The sequence below is a fragment of the Macaca nemestrina genome, chromosome 2, assembly GCF_043159975.1.
Source record: "Macaca nemestrina isolate mMacNem1 chromosome 2, mMacNem.hap1, whole genome shotgun sequence".
In the NCBI taxonomy this organism is placed as follows: Eukaryota; Metazoa; Chordata; class Mammalia; order Primates; family Cercopithecidae; genus Macaca; species Macaca nemestrina.
The window spans coordinates 97379764-97406870 of record NC_092126.1 but is presented as its reverse complement, the minus strand read 5'-3'; the positions used below and the strand labels follow the sequence as shown (position 1 = coordinate 97406870).

The following is a 27107-nucleotide window of genomic DNA, read 5'->3' as shown; positions in this document are numbered from 1 at the left end:
GCCCTTTGCCGCCTCTCGGGAGGCCCCGCACGGACCCCAGCCTGGCTGGGCCGTCCCCTCCGGATGGGCCGGCGGGCGGAGCAGCGCAGAGGGCACCGCCCTCTGCCCGCCCGCCGAGGAGGGGACGCGAGCGGGAGGCTGCGCCAGCGGCGCCCGCCGGGGGCCCGCCGCACTCTGCTCTCGGCCTCCCGAGCTGCGGGGACGGGACGGCTACCTGCGCTGACTCTGCGGGCCGGGAGCCAAGTCCAGGACAGAGCCGGAGCCGCTGAGGGAGGCGAGAGGGCAGTGCGCGGAGATGGCGGCCGCGGCGGCGGAGGAAGGGATGGAGCCGCGGGCGCTGCAGTACGAGCAGACCCTGGTAAGTGAAGATGAGCTGAGCCCGAGGAGTGCGCTCCGGGACCGCCGCTCCAGGTTACCCTGGGAAGCGCGAGGACCAGGGGCCTACCCTAATCCTGTCCCAGCCTTTTGAGCTGGGGAAACTGAGGCTTGGAAGTTTGAAGCTGCAGGGCCGAAGGGATGGAAACTGCATGCTGGTTTCTGGCTGAGGCTGAGGGCCTGCAGAGGACAAGGACACCAGGTACTTGTCCCAGGTGTCCTTCCCCTCACCCCCCCAACATGCACGTTTTCTTTGCTCCTCCCCTTCACCACTTGGGCCCAAGTCTTAGCACCCCACTGCCCCTTCCGCGGCACCATTCACACCATTGAAGTTTCCACCACCCAAGACATTCTCTGTGTCCCTGCCACGTGCATGGCACCATGCTAAGCATAGAATCTAGTGTGTAGAAAGATGGTCCGCCCCAGACCCTACCTCTGGGGGCTCCACACCCAGCGTTGGCTCTAGGAGCCCCTCAGTTGACTCTGGGAAAAGGTGGCTTGCCACTCTAGGGGACAGGAGCATTAGGGAGGGTGGGTGAAGCAGGAATGGGTGTGGGAATTGGAACCTTTGTCCATGCTGTTGTGGGGTACCTAGCCCCCACCCACCGCTGGGTGTGTCCCCTGACCTCATTAGAAGCAGGGGTCCTGGGCTCTGAGCCGACTTATCGCCCCCATTGTTACTTGGTGTTTGAGAAGCCACGTGACCCTCCTCATGTCACTGGGGTGGAAGACCCAAGCCCTAAGGAAAGGAAGGGGCCCCTGGTTCCTTTTTACCAGCTTGGGCTGGAATTTGCCCAGGAAGGTGGCAGGGAGGGAACGTCTTGGGGAGGAGAGGCTGTAACTAAGTCTGGGAGGTGCCCAGTTAGGAGAAAGTAGCTGGATGAATCAGGATGACAGGGAGAGGTGGGAATAGAGCAAGGGTAAAGGGGCCAACCCTTGGGATGGGGTAGGAGACACTTGTCAATCGGCCCAGACCAGGATAGGAGCATGGTCAAGGAAGCCAGGCACCTGGCCTCTGAAATGGTGCCTCCTAACACCAGCCACCACCTCTCCATCTCCGTCCCTTCCAGCTGTCTCTGGAATGAGCTCTCAGGGTCGAGCTCTGTCCCCGGCACTCGGTGCTCCAGCCTGCCCCCGCCCCCCTTCCCCATCCTGTCCCTTTGTCTTTCTCTCCCACTCTCGTCTCCCTCCTCCTACACCGTGCTTGCCTCTTAATACTCTCAGTTCTCTTCCTCCTTCCGACTTCTTCCTCTCTCATCCCCTTCTTTCTCTTCTCTGTCCCTTCACCTTGCCTCTCTTTTTTCTTTTCCTTTCTCCTCTCTAGTTCTCTCTCTTCTCTTCTCTTCTCTTTGCTTTCCCTTTCCTCACTCTCTATCTCTCACCCTCTCTGTCTCTATCTTTCCCTCCCTTCCTCCCCCCCTCCAATCCCAGCCCCAACAGGAGCCCTTTGTGTCCCGAAGCTCTGCGGGTGGCAGCCGGAATCTACTCCTCCCCGCCCCCCAACACACGCCCAGCTTGGCAGGTCTAGCCATGGTTCAGGCGACTCTCCGGTCCCATCACCCCAGCATCCACAGTCACAGCCCAGCCATCCTCAGCCTCCGCTGTCCCCCAACCCACCACTGGGCTCAGTGCAGCTCCATAGTGGGGCTGAGGTCACCAAGCCCTCTCCACCCTAGGCAAGAGGCTTTCCACTCCCAGCTGGGCTGGCAGGCTGGTGGGGGTGGCAGTGGAGAATGGGGACAAGGGGATTAGGGTGGGTGGGAGGGGTGCAGCTGAGTTGGTCACAGGCCAGAGGCCCAGCAGGAACGTGATAAGGATTGGGGCTGCGCCTGCTCCTGGGCCCAACTCAGCTGCCCCGAGCTCCATGAGGCTCTTATTGTTGCCCATGTGCCCTTGATCATCCCTTACTCCCTGACCTTCCCACCTCCCACTTTTAGACTGTGCCACAGGTTTTTTCCATCTTTTCCTCTTCTGGGGCTTCCCTCTCACTCCTCCTCAGTGCCCCAGCCCCAGGCCTGTGAGAAGAGGACCGATTATTCTGCCACCCCCAGAGCTGTGTCCCTGTACCTTGGCTGTCCCCATCACTCTGGCCAGGACAGCCCCCACAGTCTGCAATGTGCATTGTTCCCACACCTTGGGCCAGAGTGGGAACTGTGCGTTCAAGAGGGATATCCAATGTGGGGGCTGGGAGAAGGGGAGTGGAGGCTCTAAGAACCCTCCCTGCATTCCCACTCAGCCCATGACCTCAAATGCCCCCATCCCTCCTGTTGCTCCAGATGTATGGCCGGTACACTCAGGACCTTGGGGCCTTTGCCAAAGAGGAAGCTGCTCGGATTCGCCAGGGAGGGCCTGAACCCTGGAAAGGTCCCCCTTCCCCTCGGGCTGCCCCAGAGCTCTTGGAATATGGACGGAGCCGTTGTGCCCAATGCCGGAGTGAGAACTGGGTTGGGGGCAAGGGACCTGGCTGTGCTATGCTGAGGGGAGCAGAGGCCATTAGAGCTGCTGATGGGGGAGAGGGGGCAGCTGAGGGGGCCGTAAAAGGGGTAGGAGCACTTTGGTGCCAGCCTCCCCCTTTTTCCCTTCCCTGCATCCAGTCTGTTCTGTCCGCTGCCACAAGTTCCTAGTATCCAGGGTTGGTGAAGATTGGATCTTCCTGGTCCTGCTGGGGCTCCTCATGGCATTGGTCAGCTGGGCCATGGACTATGCCATTGCTGCCTGTCTGCAAGGTGAGGGCGACAGCTGGCAGGGGGAGGACTGGGAAGAAACCTCCTGCGTCCATGCCACACTCATCTAGACGTGGAGGAAGGCATCTTGGCTTCTTGGCCACTGACCACTTTCCCCAGCCAGTCTGACTGCCCAGATTCAGGCATCTTCTCAGCCACTCCCATAGGGTACAGCTTCTTGTGTCCCCTCTCCAAGTGACCCTCTTGCCTAGGTTGGGCTTTGTCCCAGTGAATGCCCTCAGGGACCCTTTCCTTCCCCCATACCCTGACATGTATTTCTTGGGACAGCCTGTCATATCAGCGTGGTCCACTGGCCAGGCAGGTAGTGGGTCTGTGCACTGGGGGTCCAGCAGGTCATCTTCCCACAGCCCAGCAGTGGATGTCCCGGGGTTTGAACACTAGCATCTTACTCCAGTACCTGGCCTGGGTCACCTACCCTGTTGTCCTCATCACTTTCTCAGCCGGATTCACACAGATCCTGGCCCCTCAGGCTGTCGGTATGTTAGAAGAGAAGGGGAGGGCAGAGGTGGGACCCCTGAAATAGGCACACCAAATGCCTCTCCTGAGACTGTTCCCTCTCCAGGCTCTGGCATCCCTGAGATGAAGACCATCTTGCGGGGAGTGGTGCTGAAAGAATACCTCACACTCAAGACCTTTATAGCTAAGGTCATTGGGCTGACCTGCGCCCTGGGCAGCGGAATGCCGCTTGGCAAAGAGGTAACTGCAGGTTGGGGAATGAAGGAGTCCATCCTGGTGGAAGAGGAGGCCAGGCCAAGGTCAGGGTGGGCCCCCTCCCGACTCATGGCCTGCCCCACCCCGCAGGGCCCTTTTGTGCATATCGCAAGCATGTGTGCTGCCCTTCTCAGCAAGTTCCTCTCCCTCTTTGGGGGTATCTATGAGGTAAGGGGAACCCTGAGGGAAGTGGGGGGCAGAGGCTGCTGAGCCCACGGCTGACCCCCTCTTGCCACCACTCTCGCCAGAATGAATCCCGGAACACAGAGATGCTGGCTGCCGCCTGTGCCGTGGGGGTGGGCTGCTGCTTTGCGGCACCTATTGGAGGTAGGCAGGGCTTCTAGGTCTGTCCAGCCCCACAACCCTGCCCTTGGCCTCTCCTCCTTGACCCCTCTTCTCTGGGTCCGAGGCCTTAGGCCAGGCCCAGGCCTCAAGTGACGGTCTCCCTCCCCATCACAGGCGTCCTCTTCAGCATCGAGGTCACCTCCACCTTCTTCGCGGTACGGAACTACTGGCGGGGCTTCTTCGCTGCCACCTTCAGTGCCTTCATCTTCCGGGTCTTGGCAGTCTGGAACCGGGATGAAGGTGGGGGGCACCCAGGGGATGAGGGCAGCCCGAGATGGTGCCAGGTAGGGGGCCCACGAGGCTAGGCCTGCCTCCCTCTGCTATTCTTCCCTTTAGAGACTATTACGGCCCTCTTCAAAACCCGATTCCGGCTCGACTTCCCCTTTGACCTGCAGGAGCTGCCAGCCTTTGCTGTCATTGGGTGAGGAGCTAAGGGGCCTGGGGGTGTTGGAGAGGAGGGGGGGTTTCTGGAAGACTCCTGTTCAGTCGGGTGCCTCTTCCCTTTCCAGTATTGCTAGTGGCTTCGGTGGAGCCCTCTTTGTCTACCTGAACCGGAAGATTGTCCAGGTGATGCGGAAGCAGAAAACCATCAATCGCTTCCTCATGAGGAAGTGAGTGGCTCTCGGCTCCTCTCCAGGCTGCTTTGGGTTGTATAAGGGCCGCAGTAGGTCAGGGGACAGTGATGGCGAGAGAGTGGCCCAGTCAAAACAAGCACTCCCCTGAGAAATCAGCCAGGGTATTTTCCAGGCTGAGTGAGCATTTTTATGTTCATATGAATTACCTGAAAATTGGCACTTTTAAGTTTATAGTCAGTGGCAGAGGACATTTGGGAATCAAAGACTAAGGCCTCCTCAGGTCCGCTGGCCTGGCCCATATAGGAATGCTCCCTGGAGAGTGTTTGAGCCTGTTTGCCCCCGTGACCCATGAGGATGGACGAGATTTCTTGGTGGTTTTTGTTTTTTGTTTTTTTTGAGACGGAGTTTCACTCTTGTTGTCCAGGCTGGAGTGCAATGGTGCGATCTCGGCTCACTGCAACCTCCGCCTCCTGGGTTCAAGCTATTCTCCTGCCTCAGCCTCCCAAGTAGCTGGGATTACAGGCATGTGCCACCACACCTGGCTAATTTTGTATTTTTTATTAGAGACGGTGTTTTGCCATGTTGGTCAGGCTGGTCTCAAACTCCTGACCTCAGGTCCGCCCACCTCAGCCTCCCAAAGTGCTGGGATTACAGGCGTGAGCCACTGTGCATGGCCGAGATTTTTTTTTTTATCTCCAGAACACAACTCTGTCAGTGTGACCCTGAGAATTGGGAGTGAGGAGGCCTGAGACATGACTTCCCTTGGGACTGACATCCTTCAGAGAGAGGGCACCCAGCTGAACCTGCTCCCTACACACCTCTGGTCAACTTCACAAGTGACCCCCACCTTCCCCCAACACTGACCTTCACTCTAAGTCACCGCAGAGAGACAAACAGAGGCAGAAACTTCTCCACCCCACCACACAATATGCCCTTCAGATGGGCTTCTGAGGGCGGAGGGTGGAATAACAACTCGGAGGGGCCCCAGGGAGGGCTTGGAGGATGGACTTTCTGCTGCTGCTACCCACCTACAGAGTCAGGGGCTGACAGAAAGGTCTTCGGGTCAGACCCCTGCACTTAGAGTAACTCCAGTCCACCATCACCCTTGGGGCTATCATATCATAAACAGCAGAGGAGACCTTCTGTCAGGACTGAGTGTTTTCATGAAAGAGCCAAGGCTCTGCTCTGACCTCAGCCCTGAGATATGCGAGGGGACCCAGCCCTTGGCCACCCACGACTGACGTGAAACCTACGACTCTAGACGCCTGCTCTTCCCGGCTCTGGTGACGCTGCTCATCTCCACGCTGACCTTCCCCCCTGGCTTTGGACAGTTCATGGCTGGACAGGTAACCACAGGCAGAACAGGAGTTTGTGCTTTCCCTTGGAAGGCATTCCCTCCAAAGCCAACAGCCCCAGTGTGACTGTGGGACCCCTTGTTCCCATGGGATGCCATGGCCTCTTCCCTTCATCCTGTTGGTTCCCCAGCCTGAGGCACCCTGTTCACTCTAGCTCTCACAGAAAGAGACGCTGGTCACCCTGTTTGACAATCGGACGTGGGTCCACCAGGGCCTGGTGGAGGAGCTAGAACCACCCAGCACCTCACAGGCCTGGAACCCACCACGTGCCAACGTCTTCCTCACCCTGGTCATCTTCATTCTCATGAAGGTGGGCTCCTCATGTGTATACTGCTAACATTTACATAGCTTGCCCTTCTAAGCACCTGCCATGCAGTGCTCACTGCTTGAAGCCTCTCCACAGTGACATGGGAAAGACACTATTTTTAGGCCAATTGGAAAGATGGGGAGTCGAAATACAAGGAGGTGAAGTAGCTGGCCCAAAGTCACACAGCTAGAGGGCAGAGCGATGATCTGAACCCAAGCCATCTGCTTCCAGGGTCCTTCCCCTTGCCATCACCTGGGATGTTCCGGGGTAGCTGAGAGGATTATGGGGTAGTTGGGAGGGTTATGCCTACCTGACCAGCGAGGTAGACTTCTCCTGGGTGGAGTTGTGGGCTGCCTGGGGCCAGGTGGAGCCTCTTCGCCTTTGAACCACCCCCTGCCTGCAGTTCTGGATGTCTGCACTGGCCACCACCATCCCAGTTCCCTGTGGTGCCTTCATGCCTGTCTTTGTCATTGGTGAGTTCTCAGCTGCTTGCTATCCGGGCCTGCACCTTCCCCACCCTCTGGCCGCCCCCGGGCCATCCCTCTGCCCAAGAGCGGGTTTTTGGTCCAGCCCTAGCCTGAACCCTGACCCCGCAGGGCTGTGCCCTGCACTGAATGACCCACTGGCCCCTCCCTCACCCTCTGACCCTCTCTCTTCCTAGTGCCCTCTGCCCTCCCCCTCCACTGCCTCTTTCTCTTCCCACCCCCCTCCCTGAAGGAGCAGCATTTGGGCGTCTGGTGGGCGAAAGCATGGCTGCCTGGTTCCCAGATGGAATTCATACAGACAGCAGCACCTACCGGATTGTGCCTGGGGGCTACGCTGTGGTTGGTAAGTGCCTCAGGTCCTATCAGCCTTGGAAGACCCCCCCACCCACGCCCCAGCCACAGGGTCTGAGACTCTGGTGCCCCCTGCTGGCAGAAAGCAGGCTTCCATCAGAAGCACAGGCCCAATCCCAGGACTGTATTGGGCAGCCCTGAGGGACCCACTCAGGACCTGCCCTGGCTGTGGAGAGTCTTCTGGGGCCTGGGCACCCTGAGGAGACTGAGTGTGACCGTCCCCAGGGGCGGCTGCGTTGGCAGGAGCGGTGACACACACAGTGTCCACGGCTGTGATCGTGTTCGAGCTCACAGGCCAGATTGCCCATATCCTGCCTGTCATGATCGCCGTCATCCTGGCTAACGCTGTCGCCCAGAGTCTACAGCCCTCCCTCTATGACAGCATCATCCGAATCAAGAAACTGCCCTACCTGCCTGAGCTGGGCTGGGGCCGCCACCAGTACGGAGGGCTGGGTGCCAAGGGGGCTGTGGGTGAGGGGCAGAGGGCATCCTAGATCCCCCTACACCCACCTCCAGCAAGGTCCTGGAGCCTATGAAGCTGGGAGATGAGCCACCTTCGTCCACACCCCAGAGGGACTGTAGCTGGCCCCTGCTGTTCAGAAAGAAGGGTGGGAGCACCCCTTGGCCCTTAGCCCCCATCCCCATGGATGGGCTCTGGAGCCCTCCTTGTGGCCCTGGGATGGTAATGCTCTGGGCAACTCTCCCCATGCTGACCATAAACCAAGCGCCCCTCTCGGCCCCCAGGCAGTACCGGGTGCGTGTGGAGGACATCATGGTGCGGGATGTTCCCCATGTGGCCCTCAGCTGCACCTTCCGGGACCTGCGGTTGGCACTGCACAGGACCAAGGGCCGAATGCTGGCCCTAGTGGAGTCCCCTGGTGAGGCCAGGAGGGGACCCAGGTGCTAGGGGCATCTCCAAGGGTCGAAGCTTCGGGAAGGGGCAGGGAGCTCAGGACTGGTCTCCTTGGTTCCAAAGGGAATGGGCCAGCACTTGCCAGGTGGGGGCTTCCCTCTGGTGTGTGGCCTGAATGCAAGGCCCCACTCTTGAGTGTGAGAGAAGGACGGGGCTGGAGGGCTCCCTCTCAGCTCCTGAGTCCTTCCACCTGTTCTGTCCAGAGTCCATGATTCTGCTGGGTTCCATCGAGCGTTCACAGGTGGTGGCATTGCTGGGGGCCCAGCTGAGCCCGGCCCGCCGGCGGCAGCACATGCAGGAGCGCAGAGCCACCCAGACCTCTCCACCATCTGATCAGGAGGGTCCCCCTAGCCCTGAGGCTTCTGTCTGCTTCCAGGTGAGAGGAGAAGCCACAAACACTTCCTAAATGTCTCTGTGTAGACTGATTGGGAGGGTGGTCTGGGGCCATGGCCCCACCAGCCCCTTCCTGCCCATGCAGGTGAACACAGAAGACTCAGGCTTCCCGGCAGCCCGGGGGGAGACCCACAAGCCCCTAAAGCCTGCACTCAAGAGGGGGCCCAGTGTCACCAGGAACCTTGGAGAGAGTTCCACAGGTAAGCCCATCTCTCCTGTGTCAACGGAGCCTCAGCCAAGCTACTGAGATCCATTAGAGTCCCTGCCCAGCCCTGTTGCTGGGGCATATCCCAGCTGGAAGAGGCTGCCCACATGGGCCAGGGCTGGAACTACGATACCTCTCCCCCTGTCTTCCTTACCTTTCCTGGTCCTCTCCCCCAAAGATGACACTGCCCCCTGGGGCCTTATGTTTGGGAACACAGGAAGCGCGGAGTCGGCAAGCATTGCCCTCCGGAGCCTCTTCTGTGGCAGTCCACCCCCTGAAGCTGCTTCAGAGGTGAGTGGTTGGAGCCTCTCCTCCTAGCTTGCTTTTTCCCCAGCTCCCTCGCCAATGCTGAGACCACATCATTAACCCTGCAGTGCCTGCCTCTATTCTCCCTGCCCTTCGGCCCTCCCTGCTGTCAGCTCGGGTCCTGCGGCATGCCCTTCCCCCTGGGCTCTACCACTTCCCCTCACCTCCCCTTTCCCTATAACCTCAACTCCTCATCTTTCTGATTTGGCTCTAACAAAATTGAAGAAGTTGGAATCCTGTGAGAAGCGCAAGCTGAAGCGGGTCCGAATCTCCCTGGCAGTAAGTATGCCTGCTCTTCCAGCAGCTCGGGGGCACCGGGCAGGGAGGGCAGGGTCTAGGCTGGATAAACTCCAGAGCCCCTAGCTGCCAGCCTCCCTCCCTCTCTACTAGAGTGACGCGGACCTGGAAGGCGAGATGAGCCCTGAAGAGGTAAGGTGCCACTGGACTCTGGACCCTGTTTCTTTCTGGGTGTGTTCAGTCATCATGTTGGCTGCTGTCCCCATGGGAGGGACCACAGGGTTGGAAAAAGGGCAAGTCAGCTTTCAGGGAGGTGAGGTCAGCTACAGGCACCTTCTCCCTAACCCTCGTAGTCTCTTCCCCTCAGATTCTGGAGTGGGAGGAGCAACAACTAGATGAACCTGTCAACTTCAGTGACTGCAAAATTGATCCTGCTCCCTTCCAGCTGGTGGAGCGGACCTCTTTGCACAAGGTAGGGCCAGCAGCCTGGCCCAGGGCTGGCCTGGGCTCTCAGGACACAGTGGGGATCTTGGTCCCCCTACAAGTTTGGACTCAGGCCAGTGGGGAAGGAGGGAGGAGAAGGGAGTTGGCTCAGTGCTGAGATGTTTTTTAGACATATTGCTTGGATGATGGGAGGTGGGAGCAGCCTCCTCCTGCTCTGTGGTGGAGCCAGGCATCGTTTTTCCTCTGCTCAGCCTTGCCCTCGAGGGAACTCTGGACCAAAGAAGCAACAAAGACAGGGCTTGAGCTGGGTGGAAGCCAGAAGGCCAGCCCAGGGTCAGAGCTAGGCAGGAGGCCACCACAGCCCAACAAGGTTGATACGCCCATGCGGAAAAAAATGGGTGAGAAACAGGCAGGATAAGAAAATCCAATAAACAAGCTAACAAACATCCAAGTAGGGGTGGGGAGACTGCAGAGAAGAGATAAACAAAGATGAGAAACACCCAGTGGGGGGCTTGGAATGTCAGACCCCAGAAAGTCTGCCTTAATGTGGGCCGAAGGAAAACTGGTGGGGACGCAGGAAGATGGCTCAGCAGAACTGCAAAGCAGCCTGTAGAAATGGGGGCGAGGAACTGAGTAGACTGCCTGGTGGTGGGTGAGGCAGACACCAGAGGAGGCCAGGAGCTCTCTGCTTCCAGGACTCCTAAGGAGGGCAGCCTGCATGGGTAAAGTGGATCCTGGGACCCAGCAGAAGCCAAGGGGTGTTTTAGCTAAATTTTTGACAGGCATAATGTACAAGCCTTGAAGCGTTGGGGGGTTTGGGGGAGGGGATAAGCAGCAGGTAGACATGCCCAAAACCTGCAGCTTGGGCATTTAGCTTACACACAAACTTTGCCTAAGAGCCAGCATAGCATGGACAAGTGGAGACTAAGGCAGGAAGCATAGGGGACAAAAGAGAAACAAAAAGGTAAAAGGTAATAAAGGAACGTGGAAGTCCTTGGATGAGTGGCAAACTGCAATGCACTTGCAAGAAAAAAGGTAATAGGCCTGAGAGGGCTTTTTTCTAAAGCCTTTCTTCCCAAAACCTCTGAGGCTTTTCCACAATGATCTTACTCCTCAGACTTTCATGATGATGATCATGCTGACATTTTTCGAATGCTTGCTATGTGCCAGACACTGTGCTAAGTTCTTCAAGTGTTGAATCATCACAACCACACTATTAGATATTATGTTCCAGTTTTCATAGATGAGAAAATTGAGATTCAGAGAGGTTGAGCAAGTTGCACAAGGACACACAGCTAATAAGTAGCAGAACTGGTGCAGTAGCTCACACCTGTAATCCCAGCACTTTGGGAGGCTGCGGCAGGTGGATCACTTGAGGTCAGCAGTTCGAGACCAGCTTGGCCAACATGGTGAAACTCCATCTCTACTAAAAACACAAAAAATTAGCCAGGTGTGGTGGCTGGCACCTGTAATCCCAGCCACTTGGGAGGCTGAGACAGGAGAATTGCTTGAACGTGGGAGGTGGAGGTTGCAGTGAGCCGAGATCATGACACTGCACTCCAGCATGGATGACAAGAGCGAAACTCCATCTCAAAAAAATAATAATAATTAGCAGAACTGGGCCTGGAATCTAGAATGGTCTGACTCAAAAGCCTGTGGTCTTAACCATATTAATACACAGGGAAACTGAGGCATGCAGCACGGAGGTAATGTGCCTGAGTCAGCCCAGCAGAGTCAGGCCCAGAGCCCAGATTTCCTGGCCCTGCTCCCAGGATTCTTTCAGAAGGCCATGTTGTCCCTCTCCGTGTCAGTTCACTATTCCCAAGCCCAAGAAGTATGGGCCCTCCAATGGGTTCCGTGATGTATAATTAAATCAAATGAAAAAGAACAAAGTAGACATTTGTTACAAACTTGAAAATCAGAGGAAGAGAAGAAGCCTTTGAGGAACCAACTAACAAAAGTACAAAGAACTAGAAGTGATAAGAACATAAAAGATTAGAACTCAAAATGTCCTTACAGGCCTGAGGAATCAATAGGTAGTCACCCAGTTAAGTTCAGGAGGGGAACATTCAGATAAGAGAGAGAAAACATTGGAGACTACTTAGGAACCCGTGCAACTGGAGATCACTGTGCCAGCTAATAATTAATTCATTCAGAAGCCACCCACGGAGAAGCAATGGTAAAGGCCAGAGTGGGGCCAATGCTAGGGCCAGACCAGCTGAACCCAAATCCTCACTATGCTACATGCTGGCTTGCTGTGTACCTTGGTAAGTTTCTTAGCCTCTCTGTGCTTCACTTTCCCAATCTGTAAAATGGGGATCACACCTCACTGAGTTTTCTAAGAATTACAGGACTTGAAACATGTGAAGCACTTACAATAGGGCCTAACACACAGTAAATACTCAATATATGTTAGGAATTACTGTTACTACTACTACTACTTATACTGAGAGATGAATTTTAAAAGATAGCATATGCTGGGCATGGTGGTGCACACCTGTAGTCCCAGCTACTCAGGAGGCTGAGGTGGGAGGACTGCATGAGCCCAGGAGTTCAAGTCCAACCTGGACAACGTAGCAAGACTGTCTTCTAACTAAAAAATTTTATTTATTTATTTATTTATTTATTTATTTATTTATTTTTAGACAGAATCTCACTCTGTCACCAGGCTGGAGTACAGTGGTGTGATCTTGGCTCACTGCAACCTCCACCTCCCAGGTTCAAGTGATTCTCCTGCCTCAGCCTCCCGAGTAGCCAGGATTACAGGAGCATGCCACCACGCCCAGCTAAGTTTTTATATTTTTAGTAGAGATAGGGTTTTACCATATTGGCCAGGCATGAGCCACTGCACTCGGCCAAAAAAAATTTTTTTAACTAAAAAAATGTTTAAAAAAATAATGAGAGAAGAGCTGAAGTGTGAAAGAAATGAATGTTTTCAGAAAAAGAAGAGTGATTATGTGAAGCTGGAGGCTGGAAGCTAGAGTGCACAGTAGACTGCGAGGCTACAAAGACAGGCTGGAGTTGGCTTGGGAAGGGTCTCATGGGCCTTCTAGGGAGTCTGGGCTGTACTCAGGTTTGACAAAGTGCATAGAATAAGCAGGGCCAGACTGGAGGGAAGGGAGGCAGAAAGGAGAACCCATCAGGCTGTTGCAGCCCCAGTCTTTGTGAGGCTAGTGAGGCTAGAGTCAGTAATGGCCAGGATGTTCAGGAAGTGGATTGGTAAGGCTTGGTGACTGTCAGGGGCAAGTGGTTTGCAAACCTGAAAGGCATATCACCAGCCAGAAGCTCACCTGATTACAATTGTGGAGAAAAAGAAAATTCAAGGGAACTATTTAATAGGCTCCTTGGGAGAAGATGAGAGGGGTTATTTGACCATAAGAAGACAAGTCTAAGGGATTATTAACACAGGAAACCTTATAATAAAAAGGTTTCCCTCTGAAGTCAGACAAGGAAATTAAAGCTAACTTGCAGCACACAGGACTCAAGTTAGATAGGAGGAGGAATCGCTAACCACATGACAACTGTGTTATAGGTACTGAAGGAACACAGAAGAACTTTTTTTTTTTTTTTTTTTTTTTTTTTTTAAGACAGGGTCTCACTCTGTCACCCAAGCTGGAGTGCAGTGGCATGATCATGGCTCACTATAGCCTCTGCCTCCTGGGCTCAGGTGATCCTCCCAACTCAGCCCCCCAAGTAGCTGGGACTACAAGCATGCACCACCATGTCTGGCTTTTTGTAGAGACAGGGTTTCACATATTGCAGGCTAGTCTCAAACTCCTGGGCTCAACATTCTATCCACCTTGGCCTCCCAGAGTGCTAGGATTACAGGTATGAGCTGTCGCGCCCGGAAGAGCTTATTCTAAAATTGAACTTCTTGCCCCTCTAAGTACTATCATGCCATGGGTGGAGAAATTTAGGAAGGTTCTGGAAATCCTTCCCTAAAGAATTTCAAATGTGTAAGAACATTTTAAAAGTGTTAAGGTAATTTAAGTGAGTTCTGAGTAATTGGTACACAAGAAGCTGTTATTATGCTCGTCTTGATTCAAACATTAAGCCAAGAGGCTTACAAGTAAACTCAGAACAGTGAGATAAATGATAGGCCAAAAATTCCAGGAACTGCTGAGTCAGGAGAGCATTTTTCAAGACATCTGGCCCCAAGAAAATCTACTGAAAGCATAAGGAGAACTGGCTGACAGTTTCTGAACCGCTGGTGATTATATCTGAAAGCTTAGGGGAAGGCTCAAAGCAAGAAAAACATGGGAAGATGGGGGTGACCATTGTCCTCCTGGACTGCAAGCTGCATCTCAACAGAACTTGGGATACTGCTTGGACCCTAGAAAAGGCAGACTGTATGAGAGCATAGCATGCTTCAGGCCAAGACTGGAATGCCAGAGCACGGGAGACTCCAAACCTGGCCAGCCAGGTAGGAGGGCAACTGAGAAGCAGTGGAACGAGAGGCATAGGATTCAGGGCCCCGGTGCCCTTAAGGTGTGTGTGGACTCTCTCTTCTCGGTATATCTGCTACTAAACAGGACTGGGGTTATGCGTCCCTCTCTAGTGTGATGAAAAGTGACTGGGGCTGCACAGCCACTCCTGATGACCTGCCCGGAACAGGTCACTTCACTGTTGAGCCCCATGCTGCTTCTCCTAATGCTTAGTTCTCAGGACAGTACTGGAATTAAATGATAATGAAGACCTAGCATGGAGCCTGGCCAATCACTAGATTTCACATGTGAAGAGTTGTTCTGTCCTGCATCCCCCTTTCTAACATGAGGCTAAGAATTCTTCCCCCATCCTATTTCTCCGTCAATATAAGCAACATAAGGATTTTGAGTATCAAGTTTCTGAGGCCTGGACACAGAAACATTCTATTACTATTGTCATTATTTTCCCTCCAGCAGTCCTGTCTCCTTCCCTCCCAATCTGTGGCACCCCTTCTATTCCACACCAACCTTGTCCTGGGCCCCTGTGGCCTGTCATTTAGAGCTGCCCATTGTCCATCAAGTCCAATCTCTTTTCTTCCCACACTGCAGACTCACACCATCTTCTCACTGCTGGGAGTGGACCATGCTTATGTCACCAGTATTGGCAGACTCATTGGAATCGTTACTCTAAAGGAGGTGAGGTGATGGTGGCCTCCAAAACTGCTCCACTTCCAAAAAGGCATGGAAGCTTATGTCCAGCTCACCTGGGGAGGAAGGTAGGGAGGAGTCTGAGCCAGGAGCTCTGGGTCCAGACATCTGTCCCTCTCACCTTTCCAGCTCCGGAAGGCTATCGAGGGCTCTGTCACAGCACAGGGTGTGAAAGTTCGGCCGCCCCTCGCCAGCTTCCGAGACAGTGCCACCAGCAGCAGTGACACGGAGACCACTGAGGTGCATGCACTCTGGGGGCCCCACTCCCGTCATGGCCTCCCCCGGGAGGGCAGCCCTTCCGACAGCGATGACAAATGCCAATGAGCCCCTCGTGGGTGGCCTAGGATGGTGCTAGCCATGCCTGTCATCCCAGAATGTGCATCTCTCATTCCTTCTGCCTTGGGAAGGCAGGAGGCAGCTACAGCCGGAGGCTGAACCCCAGCCCCCTCCAGACCTGGGGTGCCAGCTTCTCCCAGTTTATCCTACCTGGAATCTGACCCACTGCCCACCTACAGCAACTTTTCCAGGGGCAGGAAGATCAGCCCTGCCCTGGCAGGGTCACTTGACCCCTGCTCCCCCTTTGAGGGGAAAGGGGTAGAACTAAGATGGGTTTATAACTGGAACCTCCAATGACCAGATGTATATAGAGATTTACAAAGATTTTTATATTAATTTAATAAAACAAATTCTTAAATAGAACAAAATAAACACCTAATGAGCCACTTATATATAGAATGCTTGTGCCCGTTGGCTCTCGTTCTTACCTTGGGCCCTCTTACCTGCCAAAGCCTACAAGGCCCTTAATTCTAAAGCCACCCACCCTTCCCACAACCACAAAAACCTAGAGTCCAGTGACCTTGGAATGCAGGATCTGCCAGAGGCCTCCACTGCGTGGTCATTAACACCCTGGCTGGGGCGGGGCCCCTGTACTGTAGCCTTGGCCTTTCATTCAGACAGAAAGGCTCTACCTTATTTCCTCCCCAAGGAGAGACACTCCCTCATGACTGTCACTCACTGGCACCATTCCTGCCCCTCAGCAGGCATCAGCTGACAACTCCCGGCCACCCCTGTGGCCCTCTTGTGGCCCTCTCTAGAAGAACATGAAGTCCCAGCTCTGTGGCAACCAGAGCCATCCTTTCTTCCACCTCCGGTTCAGAGAGCTCTGCGTGAATGGGCAGCCCGGCTGGCTGTGAGGCGCCAGGACACTGCCCACACATCCTAGGAGGGGTTGGGAAAGGGCCCAGGCCCCATTAGGGGGCCAGGAAAAGGGTGGAGGGTACATGCTTTCATCATTCCAAAGCCTCTTAGAGAAGAGAAGCTCCGACTGAAAAAACAGACCAAAAACCTTCTGTCTTTAGGAAAAAAGAGGAAGATTTAGAGACTATGGAGAGGTGAATGAAGCACAGCACAAGCCCAGCTGGGCAGGGGGCCTTGGGGGACGGCTCAACCCATAGGCTCCGGGAGGGCAAGAGCCAGCCCCTCCAGGTGGGAGTGATTCTATCAAGCACTGCACGTGGACTTGGAAGTGAGAAGAAAAGCAGAGAAGAGAGAGGCATGGGGAGGGTAGGGGGTGGCCGGGCCCCCTCCCACCCCACCCCCCCACAGCCCAGTCACAACCCCCTTAGTGGTTCACATCATCCGAGGAGGAAATGTGTGTGTGGCATTTTGATTTAAGAACATGAACATCACTGTCTGCCACAGCTGTAGCCATGCCCCAGAGGCCCCGGGCAACCCCCGGCAAGCCCCGGGAGTGGGGGCAGGACATGCGCCCCCAGCCCAGCCCCTGCCTCCTCTCCAAACACTTTCATGCAAAACACACAATGGAGAAGCGAGCGCTCCCAGGAGCCCTCCAGGCTGTGGAGCTCTGCTGGGAGCCTTGAGCCCACACTTGGGCACAGAGACTCTGCCCCTAGCAGCAGCCAGGGGATGCATGCCACCACCAGGCATGATGTGGGTCACTGTTCCTCTGGCTCATCCTCATCTAAGGACACCACCCCAGAAGAGGCCACGTCAGAGGTTTGTCGCTGCCGTTCCCAGCTGCCTACTAGTGGTGGGCAGAGCGGCTGGCAGTCCTTGCAGGGGGCTGGCTCCTCCTCAGCGGGGGAAAGGCAGGACTCCGTGAGGGGCGAGTTGTAGAGCGAGTCCTGGGTCTCCAGTGGGCCCAGGCTGCGGAAGGCACTTTCCCGGCTGGGGGGCAGTTTGGCGAGAAGCAGCTCATCACCCAGCAGCTGGGAGGCCAGCCGGGCTGGGGAGCCCAACAACCCGTCCTCCAGGCTGCACAGACTAGAGCACAGGGTGTCTGGGGACACGGTCTGCGAGCAGTCGCTCTCAGGCTCCACGGAGCCCTGGCGCACAGGCCGGGAGAACCGGTGGCCGGTGAACAGGTCCTGGAGGTGGGGCCCCAGGGGCAGCTGCCCAGCCATGTCTGTGAGGGGAAGAGAAAAGAAGATAGTCCTGCTGGCTTCATTTCAATTGGCCAACCTGGAAGCCACATTCGCCCCACTCCACCCCTGGCATAGCTCTGGGGGTGGTAGGTAGGTGCTGGGTAACCTTGAACCAGTCACAACTTTTTGAGACCTCAGTTTCCTTAATGGTGAGATGGAGATTCTAACAATACAAGAACAAGAGTCTGGCACACAGTCGGGTGTGGTGGCTCACGCCTGCAATCCCAGTACTTTGGGAGGCTGAGGCAGGCGGATCACCTGAGGTAAGGATCTCAGGGATCCATGACCAACATGGAGAAACCCCATCTCTACTAAAAATACAAAATCAGCTGGGCGTGGTGGCACATCCCTATAATCCCAGCTACTAGGGAGGCTGAGGCAGGAGAATTGCTTGAACCTGGGAGGCGGAGGTTGTGGTGAACTGAATTGTGCCATTGCTCTCCAGCCTGGGCAACAAGAGTGAAACTCCATCTCAAAAAAAAAGAAAAAGTGTCTGGCACACAGTAAACAAGCAGTAAATGCAGGGTCACCACATATGGCCATACAGGTTGCTCATCACACAACAGGGCCTGTCCAAGGCAGTGAGAGATAGCAAAATCTAACCCATACTCTGCTCACCAAGCAGCATGCCCTGGCCTGCCAGAGAAAGGGGTGCCTTTTTCTAATTTGCACAAAGATTCCACATGGGCTAGTAGCAGCCTTGGATAAATGTTAGTTATTATCATTACTCCAGGGGTCAAAGTAGGCCTGGAACTCAATCAAACAAAAATGCCTGTGGTTTAAGGTTCCATCTTGGCTTCAGACATCCAAATCAACCCCCCAGACCACAGCAGCAGTTTCCAACCTGCTCTCATGTATTGCCTGCCTTGGAGAACTTATTAATTCACTGGAGGGGTAGGGGATGGTAGAGGTAATCTTCAAAGGCAAAGAGGTTGTGGGGAATGGTGGCCTGTGAGACTTGAGCCCAGAAGCTACAGAGAAAGCCAGCCATGTGGTCTAGGGAATGAAAGATGAGAGGGCCGAACACAGCTGCAGAGCCCTGCAGGGTCCCGCTGCAAGCACTGGCCCGGAGAAAGGCCCACAGGCTGGAATGCAAGGATGCTGAATTGGAGCCAGCACGGCCCCGTGGGTGTTCCAGGCCCAGCATGCCTTCCTGTTGACCTGGGATGCAGCCCTGCAAGGTGCTGGGCTGTGCACTGCAACTCATCTGCCCTGCCACAGCCAGCCAGAAGCCTGCCTTGGAGATGAAGAGGCAAAGGCATTGCAGACCCTCCCAGAGACGTGGCTTCACAGAAGGTGTCCTTGAGGTCTTTTGGCTTTTTTTTTTTTTTTTTTTTTTTTTGAGGACTGCAAGGCACAACTGTGCAGACAGGCAGAGAGGCCTCAGCACCTGTGGGAAAGGAACGACTCCATTTCTCTCTGCTCATTTCCCACCCGTGAGTGTGGATAGCCTTCCTGTCCCTGGAGTGTCCAGGCCTGCCTGGACTGAGTCTGCCCCTCTCCCCTGCCCTTCCAAAGGCTGAGTGTTCTGGATGTGGCTCTGAATGAATCCCAAGGTCTATCAGCCGGATCCACCACAGCAATAGCCCAGGATGTCCCTCACCTGTGTCCATTCCCCCAGCAAAGTCCTCATCATAGGAGTCATCAGTGGAGTCCTCGCCATCCACAGAAGACCACGCTCGGAGTTTGGCTTCCGCGATGGCAAACTGCTCAGCCACTCCTGTCGCAGGGACAGAACGCATAAGCAGAGAAGGTGAGCTAAGTCTAGGGCTCAGCTTGGAGACAGGAGAGAGGAGAAACAGGGTATGGAAAGACTCCAACCCCCACGTCAGACCTGAGGAGACAAGAAAGCAGCCCTGGCCGGGTGCGGTGGCTCACACCTGTAATCCCAGCACTTTGGGAGGCTGAGGCAGGTGGATCACTAGGTCAGGAGTTCAAAACCAGCCTGGCCAAGACGGTGAAACCCCATCTCTACTAAAGCTACAAAAATTAGCCAGGCACGGTGGCAGGTACCTGTAATCCCAGCCACTCGGGAGGCTGAGGCAGGAGAATCTCTTGAACTGGAGTGGCAGAGGTTGCAGTGAGCTGAGATTGCGTCACTGCACTCCAGCCTGGGCGACAGAGTGAGACTCTGTCTCAAAAAAAAAAAAAAGCAGCCCTGTGCCAAGAGTGTAACTTATTCCCTTTCTGCCATCCACCTGCTGCAAAGCGAGCCTCTTGTTCGCCCTCGCTGAGGTCCGAATAGGAGGAAAAGGCTGATTCCAGGGCAGCAGGCGAGTCACTCGGCTTGCTCCAGCCCTTCCACTCAATGAGGTGAGCCACTCGGCCCTGGGCCATGGCAGTAGGCTTGGTCACGTGGTCCTTCACCACCTGGGAAATACCTGGAGACAGGGGAGGGTGGAGAAGCCTGGTAAGGGACCAGGCCAGGGAGCACAGGGGCAGGGAGGTGGAAGGGTGGCAGTAGTTAGGATCTATGTGAACCTTTGGGTGGGAGAAGGGGCTGAGATTCACCTGAGCGAGAGAAGAAAGGGGAGACCCCAGCATGTGCTCACAGGAAACAGTTCCAAAGGGACTGTGCAAAACGGAGGAGAAAGGACAAAGTGGCCAGAAACATGGGAGGGGCTGCATACCATGCAGGGAGGACCTGGCCAGCGCAGCGATCTCCTGGATAGTTAGGGCTCTCCGGGACTTGGGCAGCATCGCGACTGTGTCTCCAACATTCACCTTGGATAACACCATTAGAAGGTCAGTGCCCCTCTGACAGTAATGACCTTCCCCCTAACATGCCCATACCCCAGCGAAGGCATGAGGAGACAAGAGCTAGGAAGGAACAGCACATATGTCCCAGTGGCTACAGGGAAATGTAAGATGATAAGAAGCTAGGACAGGTGAGTTATGTCCTCGCAGAAAGCAACGGAGATTCAGACAGGCCCCAAGAAGCAAAACTTCAGCTAATCCTCCACTTTCCCAGCACCCAGAGGAGATGGAGGCAGGGTAGGAAATGAAAAACCACGAGTGGGACCTCTGAGGAGAGGGAAGAGGAGGAAGGGAGAAGAGTGTGGTATCCAGGACTTCTTTTTTTTTTTTTTTTTTGAGATGGAGTCCTGCTCTGTCACCCAGGCTAGAGCGCAGTGGCGTGATCTCGGCTTACTGCAGACTCCACCTCCCAGGTTCAAGCAATTCTCCTGCCTCAGGCTCCCAAGTAGCTGGGATTACAGGCGCCCACCACCGCACCTGGCTAATTTTTGTATTTTTTAGTAGAGATGGGATTTAACCATCTTGGCCCAGTATGGTCTCGAACTCCTGACTTCATGATCCACCCACCTCGGCCTCCCAAAGTGCTGGGATTACAGGCATGAGCCACCGCACCTGGGCTAGGACTTCTTTAAGATTCCCCTCCCCGGCTGGGCATGGTGGCTCACACCTGTTATCCCAGCACTTTGGGAGGCCAAGGCAGGTGGATCATGAGGTCAGGAGATCGAGACCATCCTGGCTAACACGGTGAAACCCCATTTCTACTAAAAATACAAAAAATTAGCCGGGCGTGGTGGCGGGCGCCTGTAGTCCCAGCTACTCGGGAGGCTGAGGCAGGAGAATGGCGTGAACCTGGGAGGCAGAGCTTGCAGTGAGCTGAGATCATGCCACTGCACTCCAGCCTGGGCAACAAAGCAAGACTCCGTCTCAAAAAAAAAAAAAAAAAAGGTTCCCCTCCCCTCTGCCCCTTGTTCCTCCTCTTGGTCTTCCCATCCACATTCTGGCAAACTCAGCAAGATGGAAACCAAACCCCAACACCTTCTCCCCACATACAGCCCTGCTTCCTGACCTCTTTCCTTTGCATCACCCACCATTCTCCCATCCAGCCTGGCTCCAAACCTCAGCATTACCATCAACTCTCCCCTAGGCTTTGCTTGCCCATATCTGTTGATAAGACCTAATAATTCGACCGGCAAGCTCCCTGCTCCTACCCTGTCCTTTCTACTCCTACTGCCACTGCCCTTTCTCAAGGCCTCAATGTCTCCTGCCCAGGTCGGCAGAGGTGGTGTTCCCCCAGCCTCCTCCAATCCCATGTATTTTCTCAGGCCAAAGTGTAGTGAGTGTAGTGCTCCTCTTCTCCTCTGGACTATTCTGATGGCTGGCTGGCTCTTTCTCATTCTTCCAGTTTGGGCCAAAATACTACCTCGTCAGAGTAGCTTTCCTGGCCCCCTTCTTGGTAGTCTGTCCTCTCTCTTTAGTCTCAAATCACTCTCTGTCAATGTATCCCATTTGTGGCCCTTAATCATAGTGAGTAATAATGGTCTTTTTGCATTTCCTGTTTCTTGTTGGTCTCCCTCACTGGTCTTTGGCTCTTGGGGAATTCAATCTGTTTTGGTCACTGTAGTGCCCAGTGTTTAGCATAGCACCGAATACAGAATAATTTCTTAAAAATGCATAGGCTGCTCAAGGCTGTAATCCCAGCACTTTGGGAGGCCGAGATGGGCGGATCACAAGGTCAGGAAATCAAGACCATCCTGGTTAACATGGTGAAACCCCGTCTCTACTAAAAAAAAAAAAAAAAAAAACTAGCCGGGCGAGGTGGCGGGCGCCTGTAGTCCCAGCTACTTGGGAGGCTGAGGCAGGAGAATGGCGTAAACCTGGGAGGTGGAGCTTGCAGTAAGCTGAGATCCCGGCCACTGCACTCCAGCACGGGCAACAGAGCAAGACTCTGTCTCAAAAAAAAAAAAAAAAATGCATAGGCTGGCCAGGTGCCGGTGGCTCATGCCTGTAATCTCAGCACTTTGGGAGGCCGAGGTGAGCGGATCATGAGGTCAGGAGTTCAAGACCAGCTTGGCCAACATGGTGAAACACTGTCTCTACTAAAAATACAAAAATTAGCTGGGTATGGTGGCGCATGCCTGTAATCCCAGCTACTCGGGAGGCTGAGGCAGGAAAATTGCTTGAACCGGGACCCGGGAGGCAGAGGTTGCAGTGAGCCGAGCTCACACCACTGCACTCTAGCCTGGGCTACAGAGCAAGAGTCTGTCTCAAAAAAAAAAAAAAAAAAAAAAAATGCATAGGCTGGGCCAGGTGCAGTGGTTCACACCTGTAATCCCAGCACTTTGGGAGGCCAAGGTGGGTGGATCACCTGAGGTCAGGAGTTTGAGACCAGCCAGGCCAACATGATGAAACCCCATCTCCACTAAAAATAATTTTAAAAATGGGCCGGGCATGGTGGCGGATGCCTGTAATCCCAGCTACTCAGGAGGCTAAAGCAGGAGAATTGTTTGAACCTAGGAGGCAGAGGTTGCAGTGAGCCAAGATTGTGCCACTGCACTCCAGCCTGGGTGACAGAGAAAGACTCTGTATCAAAAACAAGCAAACAAAAATACAAAGGCTGGATGAATGAGGTAAGATATAATGTAAACAGTTTTCCTGGAGTGCAGCTGGTCACAACACACCTCTAAAATCTTGTCTAGGCTACCCCACTGTCCAGTGAGGTTAGTGCAGGCGTCATACCCAGGCCCTGCAGGATCCCACTCTGTGACGCCCCTGCCTCCTTCCAAGCCTCCTTTGAATCCACTACTGATCTCCTCTGCCCAATAAAACCCCTCTTCTCAGGTCAGGTGTGGTGGCTCACGCCTGTAATCCCAACACTTTGGGAGGCCAAAGCAGACAGATCACCTGAGGTTGGGAGTTGGAGACCAGCCTGGCCAACATGGTGAAATCCCATCTCTACTAAAAATACAAAATCAGCCGGGCGTGGCAGCGCATGCCTGTAATCCCAGCTACTCGTGAGGCTGAGGCAAGAGAATCGCTTGAACCCGGGAGGCAGAGGTTGCAGTGAGCCGAGATCGCGCCATTGCACTCCAGCCTGGGCAACAAGAGTGAAACTCTGTCTCCAAAAAAAAAACCAAACAAAAAACAAAAAATCCTTCTCCACCAAACCCTATCAGCAAGCAGCCCACCTGCCTTCAGGAAAAGGAACTCAGCTTTCCTCTGGGCCAAGAATGCCACCCTTACCTGTAAAAATGCTTGCCATCACTTAAGGCCCATCTCGAGTGTCACTTGCTAATAATGCTTTCAGCCGACAGCCTCTCTCTTTTCTCTGACACACCCCGCCCCCATCATTGCCCTTGTCTGTCTCCTGAGGAAGCTCGGGATGGCAAGGCCTAAGTTTGATGCACCTAAGTTCCTAACTCCACCCTGTACTTGGCTCAGGGCTCCTTGACAAGCCCCAGCAAATGTTTCCCTCACTTAATGAAGTTGGAGGCGCGCACCCCTCCCCGGCATTGCTCTCCTCTATCATGTTTCCGTCCCTCACAAGGGCGGCCAACACTGCCCCTTGACCTGAGGCCCACCCTCCATCCCTCCCCTTGGGTACCTGGCTGACAGGGCCCCCAGGGTGGCGCCAGTAGCCTCCAGCCAGGCCTAGGGGGAGGAGCACCTGCTGGGTGTTTCTTGGCTTGCTCTCCCTCCCTCGCCTCGCTCCCCTCAGCCGCCGCCATCCGTGCCCGGCGCTCCGCGCAGCTGCGGCCCAGGCCCAGAGAAAAGGTGTATGTCTCCCTGGCAACCCATCACCATGCAACAGGGTCTCCCGGGATACGGCCTGGGATGCGCTGACGTCAGCGCAGAAGGCGCGAGCTCTCCGCCCGCTGGCACAGCGCCGAGCAGAGCAGACCTGCACGGGGGCGGCCTCCCGGCCCGCCGCCGGATAGCGCCTCCGCTTGCCGGAAAAGGGAGCCAGAAGCTGGCTGGCCAGGCGTGGGTGGGGGCTGCAGATCCCCTTTATATGGATGCCGTCCTCCTTCCCCCCACCACCAGGGGCCCAGCACCTCTGGCAAGTCCTGGCTGTCCACCGAGGAAGGGCGGGAGGACCTGCTCCAGCCTCGGAGGGTTCGAGCAGATCCCAAGGAAGATAGAGAGAGACCCCGAGGAAGTTCGATCCACTCCACAGCCCACGCGGGGTCCGAGGACACTGAGAGGAAGGGGAAAGGCTGTTCAGCTGTGCCCCTACTTCTGCCCAAATCCCCATTTTCATCAGGTATTGCCATATCATTTCTCAGCCCCTCCCCCACCTTCCAGAAGACCAGCACCCACTGAGTGCTCTCCTCAACTCTAAAAGCCCCTATCCCACACATCCCTGACCCTCGGGCCCCTAGGGCCATTTTGTGGCAGCCCACTGGCCACCTTCCTGCTCTAGATGAATTTTTGCCTCAAAACCCTAGGGTGAAACCAAACAATGATAAATTCTGACTCTCCTCCCCGTTTCCCAGCCTACCCATTTCTCTTGGAAAGCACACTGAGTTCTTCAGCCATCACTGTCCCCCCACCACCGCCAGCCACCCTGGACCCTTTGCAGGCATGTTGCCTTCCTTCTCTCTTCCTGCTGCCTTCTTTCCTCTCACCAGCCTCAGCTGGTCCACAGCTCTTTACTCTTCTTTTCTGACGAACTCATGATGTTTTTTCTGATTTTCACCCCTGTCCACTTAAGTCGTTTCCTGATGCCCTGTCTGGCCCCAGCCTGGTTCTCCCTTTTCAGCCTGGTTCTTAATATCTAAGCCAGAGTAATTTTCCTTTTCCACCTAAGCACCCTACTGCTCAGCTTCCCATCGTCTCCCAGATCACATCCATGATCCCTGGTCTCACCTCTGCGACTTGTCTGACAAGTCCATCGTCCTCCAGGCCCTTCACGCTGCCACAGAAACATTTTGCCCAGCACAGAAATCATAGGCATGCTGGCTGTGTTGATGCGGAGAACCAAAAGCCCAGAACCGCTCCAGGCTCAGCTCCCAGTTCTATTCCTGTTTTGGCTCCGGATGCTGAGCCAGTCCCCTCCCCATTTGGAACCTGTGCCTAGTCACATAAGGAGAACATTCCTGCCTCATGGCTCTGAGGAGGTGGGAACATCAGGGCTCAGCCAAGCTCTCTGGGGCTCAGGGAGCTGAGGCCCATTCCCTAGAGAGTGCCAACAGGCAATGTACATCACAACTGACCTTTAGCTGGAGCAGCCGTCTCTATCCCTGAGCCTCAATCAGCTGCTGGTCCCCAGAAATGCTACCAACCAGAAGGAAAACAGGAGGTTACAGGCCATCCCTGGCCCCCAACTGGTACCTAATCAGGGCTCTCGAGGCCAGTCCTGAGGTCAGCCAAACTCACCCCTGACTAGAGGAAGTGATGACTTCCTGAACTCCAAGCCTTGGCAGGGCCAAAGAGATCAGAGCAGTCAGCTGCTCCTCAGCTTCAAAAGCCACGAGGTTAACTTGGGACTACAAATCCCAGAATTCCTCAAGGGAAGTACAAATCTCAGCCAGTCTTAGTTCCAAAGAATATCAAGTACCAACCACACCAAGGCCTGACCACCTGCCCTGAAGGCCCAGGTCCCATCCCAAACCCAGTCCTGCCTGGCCTTATGCGTGGAGAAATCCAGGACACCGGAGTAAAGGAAGCTGGCCCACCTCCAATGCACAGGACTATGGTCAGGCCCGGTGTGCACGGCCACCCACGGAAACCGAGGCCCAAGCAGGGGTCAGCATTGTGGGAAGGAAGCCCTGATGGCCTGCCTCTGGGCTCCCCTTTCCCTCCACAGAGTAGGGCGATTTGTTTTTGCTGAGTGGGGGCAAGACATTAAAACAACTGTAATAGGTGAGAGGTGATTCAGTGTTCACAGGTGCCTCAAACGGGGCCTCAGTCCCCCTTCACCAACTGACTCTGAAGCGGGGAGTCAATGTCCGACAAAAATTCTGTGGTAAGGTGCTTAGCCAGAGCCGAAAGGCTACCTCTTTAAGAAGATGGGGACACGGCTGGGGGAAGCAGGTTCCCAGCGCAGGGCCACTCCCAGGACAGTGAAGGCAGAGGGGTAGGCGGAGGGGAGCGTGTGTGTGGGCGCGCAAGGCCAGTCGCCGCGGGCTGGAGTGGTGGGGGCATCGGGCTGCCCAGCCCCTCCCCGAGCTGTGCGTCTCCGGCCACCCTGAGCAGTGGGCACACGGCAGCCGGCGGCGAGACCATGCGTCTGCCCTGCAAAACCCCGAGGCAGGCAGGCCGTGGGAGCGAACCGGAGTCGGTCTGGCCCCCTCCCTGCTCATTCCCGTTCCCTCCTGTTGCCTGGCCCGCCTCCCGGTGCAGGCTCCTCCCTCTCCCGACACCGGCCCCCTCCTCAAGGCCCCCACCCAGCCGCGGCCCGCGCACCGCGCACCGGCGGCCGCAGCCCGACTCCCCAACCCGTGCCCGGCCGCCGCCTCTTCTTACCCTGACCCGCCGGGCTTCGAGAGCCGATACAGCCCATGGTCGGGCACCCAGGCACGCTAGCCTGCGCTGGGGGCGCGGGCCATCGCCTTGCAGAGGGTCGGGTCGCGGCCACCACTGGGGAGGGGAGAGCCCGTGAGAGGGGAGGGGGTGGGAGCCGCGCGTCCGCCGCCGCTCCCCGGAGAGGGAACCGGGCCGGTGACGTAAGCGCGGGGGCGTGGCCGTCGCGTCACCACCCAAGTAGGCGGGGCGCAGCGACGTCACGGCCACGCAGAGGCGGCCTGGGCCGGGTTCGAAAACGCCGGTCCTCTCCTCCCAGACCCGACTGCCACCTGAAGGCAGGGGTGGCGAACACTCACTAAGCCAGCCGAGTCACACTACACGGGGCCGGAAAGCCTCCCTTGATGCATCCAGCCCCTCGATTTTACAGATGACACCTTGAAGCCATAAAGGGATTCTCCAACTATAAACAACCCGAAATCCAAGAGCCTTCTCCACACAGGGGCTTGACTCATTCTGGTAGGAGAGCAGTCTAGCAAGAATGTCCTATCACTAATCTCCCTTCT

The 27107-nt window shown here is 55.4% G+C and overlaps 2 protein-coding genes across 7 annotated transcripts; one reads left to right on the top strand and one right to left on the bottom strand.

Moving 5' to 3' along the window:
* Window positions 1-102: 102 nt before the first annotated feature.
* Window positions 103-15604, top strand: LOC105480130 (chloride voltage-gated channel 2). Of its 4 annotated transcripts, XM_011738627.3 has the most exons (24): window positions 113-358; window positions 2652-2808; window positions 2970-3101; window positions 3467-3595; window positions 3682-3815; window positions 3921-3998; window positions 4079-4157; window positions 4290-4415; window positions 4512-4596; window positions 4685-4786; window positions 6012-6096; window positions 6260-6415; window positions 6816-6885; window positions 7130-7240; window positions 7474-7687; window positions 7993-8126; window positions 8365-8537; window positions 8640-8754; window positions 8977-9050; window positions 9291-9344; window positions 9456-9494; window positions 9670-9774; window positions 14780-14866; window positions 15008-15604. In XM_011738627.3, exons 1-24 carry the CDS (start codon window positions 296-298, stop codon window positions 15200-15202), a joined length of 2697 nt encoding a protein of 898 aa, XP_011736929.2. In that variant the 5' UTR covers window positions 113-295; the 3' UTR covers window positions 15203-15604. The 4 variants fall into 4 exon arrangements, with proteins under 4 accessions (XP_070947493.1, XP_070947494.1, XP_070947492.1 ...); XM_071091392.1 differs by lacking the exons at window positions 14780-14866; window positions 15008-15604 and adding an exon at window positions 12392-14514 and having other exon boundaries at window positions 103-358; window positions 3560-3595; XM_071091391.1 differs by lacking the exons at window positions 14780-14866; window positions 15008-15604 and adding an exon at window positions 12392-14514 and having other exon boundaries at window positions 106-358.
* On the bottom strand, window positions 15523-26745 carry LOC105480131 (family with sequence similarity 131 member A). Of its 3 annotated transcripts, XM_011738631.2 has the most exons (7): window positions 26545-26745; window positions 25293-25353; window positions 24132-24274; window positions 19953-20046; window positions 19521-19703; window positions 18926-19042; window positions 15523-17303 (listed from the first exon to the last, which is right to left on the bottom strand). In XM_011738631.2, the coding sequence occupies exons 4-7, from the start codon at window positions 20020-20022 to the stop codon at window positions 16834-16836; spliced, it is 840 nt and encodes a 279-aa protein (XP_011736933.1). In that variant the 5' UTR covers window positions 20023-20046; window positions 24132-24274; window positions 25293-25353; window positions 26545-26745; the 3' UTR covers window positions 15523-16833. The 3 variants fall into 3 exon arrangements, with proteins under 3 accessions (XP_011736933.1, XP_011736932.1, XP_011736934.1); XM_011738630.2 differs by lacking the exons at window positions 25293-25353; window positions 26545-26745 and adding an exon at window positions 24946-25273; XM_011738632.3 differs by lacking the exons at window positions 24132-24274; window positions 25293-25353; window positions 26545-26745 and adding an exon at window positions 23681-23995.
* Window positions 26746-27107: the final 362 nt, after the last annotated feature.